Source organism: Lactuca sativa, chromosome 4 (assembly GCF_002870075.4).
Source record: "Lactuca sativa cultivar Salinas chromosome 4, Lsat_Salinas_v11, whole genome shotgun sequence".
In the NCBI taxonomy this organism is placed as follows: Eukaryota; Viridiplantae; Streptophyta; class Magnoliopsida; order Asterales; family Asteraceae; genus Lactuca; species Lactuca sativa.
In genome coordinates, this window is record NC_056626.2 from 57,653,730 (window position 1) to 57,655,144 (window position 1,415).

Consider the following 1,415-nt stretch of genomic DNA (forward strand, 5'->3'; position numbering starts at 1 on the left):
CAAATTTAATATTAGCATAAAATGGAATATAAACCCAAATATAACATAGATTGTAAATAAACTTAAATAAGTGTTAATGAGTTTAAACGACATAATTGGTCTGTTGGAATCGTTATCTTCTCAGTTGGAGTCACTATCTTCACAAATTAGATATATGTTTATCTTTGTTTCAAATTAATCGTTATCTTTAAATCATTATATAAACTATTGTAATTGGTTTTCTGGAAGTTATGAGAATATACAATACTTTCATAAATTTTGTTAATTCACATGGTATCAGAGCAGGTCTGGAAACCCTAAGCCATGACAGGCCCTGCTGATGCGTCTTCATCCAAGACGCCCATTGATATCACGTCTCCATTCTTCCTCACTCCTGCTGATCATCCAGGCCAAAAATTCGTTGGAGAAAATTTACTCCATGATGGAAATTACAGTGATTGGCAAAACGAGATGACAAATGCATTGTTTGCCAAAAACAAGATGGGTTTTGTTGATGGCACAATGCCAATGCCAAAAGAAGATTCTGACGAGTTGATGAATTGGAGGAGATGTAACGCAATGGTTCGAGGATGGCTGGTAAGCTCAATGGAAAAGGAGATTAAGATAAGTGTCAAGTATGCAGCCACTGCACGCGATATTTGGGTGGACCTTGGAGAATGCTTTGGAAAAGAAAATGCCCCCAGATCATATGAGCTGAGAAGAACCGTCACCACCATACGTCAAGGAGATATGTCTATATCTGCATACTACACAAAGCTTAGGAGTGTATGGGATGAAATACAATCTATAAGTCCCACACACTCCTGTGTTTGTAAAGGCTGCAAATGCGACGTCAACAAAGAGTTCATGAAGCTTCGAGAGAAAGAAAGATTATACGACTTCCTAATGGGAATAAATGATGAGTATAACGCTGTCAAGACACAATTTTGAGTTCCACTCCGTTACCAGCTCTTAGTATTGCCTACCATCTGGTAAGCCAAGATGAACAACAAAGAATTGTTGGGATGAATCGTCATGCTGGTGGTGATGCAGCAGCCTTCCAAACCTATGGAAAAATTGTTCCTTTTCTTGGTAGAGTTTTGCGAGATCTCCTTTCTTTTCGGACCAATCAGGTTGCAGAAAACAACAAAAAGACTTCTCCTACTGCCAACATGACAGGTAAAATCACTAAGGCTAATAATTCTTGGATTATAGATTATGGGGCTAGTGATCATGTTATACATCGGGAAAATTGGTTAGAAAATGTTAAAACCAAAAGTGATTATACGTCCGTGACTATCCCTAATGGTGAGACATTGGAGGTTAAAAGGGTGGGTGATATACACTTGTCTAAAGGTTTTAGTCTTAAGGATGTTTTAAGTGTGCCAGATTTTAACTGCAATTTATTGTCGGTCAGTAAGATCACACGAGATCTA

At 37.9% G+C, this 1,415-nt stretch overlaps 1 protein-coding gene across 1 annotated transcript; it reads left to right on the forward strand.

The window, feature by feature from the left end:
* The first annotated feature begins 303 nt into the window (after positions 1 to 303).
* Positions 304 to 930, forward strand: LOC111878599 (uncharacterized). Its single transcript, XM_023875118.1, has one exon. It carries the CDS (start codon positions 304 to 306, stop codon positions 928 to 930), a length of 627 nt encoding a protein of 208 aa, XP_023730886.1.
* The last annotated feature ends 485 nt before the right edge of the window (positions 931 to 1,415 follow it).

Coding starts and splice junctions, on each gene's coding strand:
- LOC111878599 (XM_023875118.1), top strand. CDS start 304: ATGACAGGCCCTGCTGATGCGTCTTCATCCAAGACGCCCATTGATATC.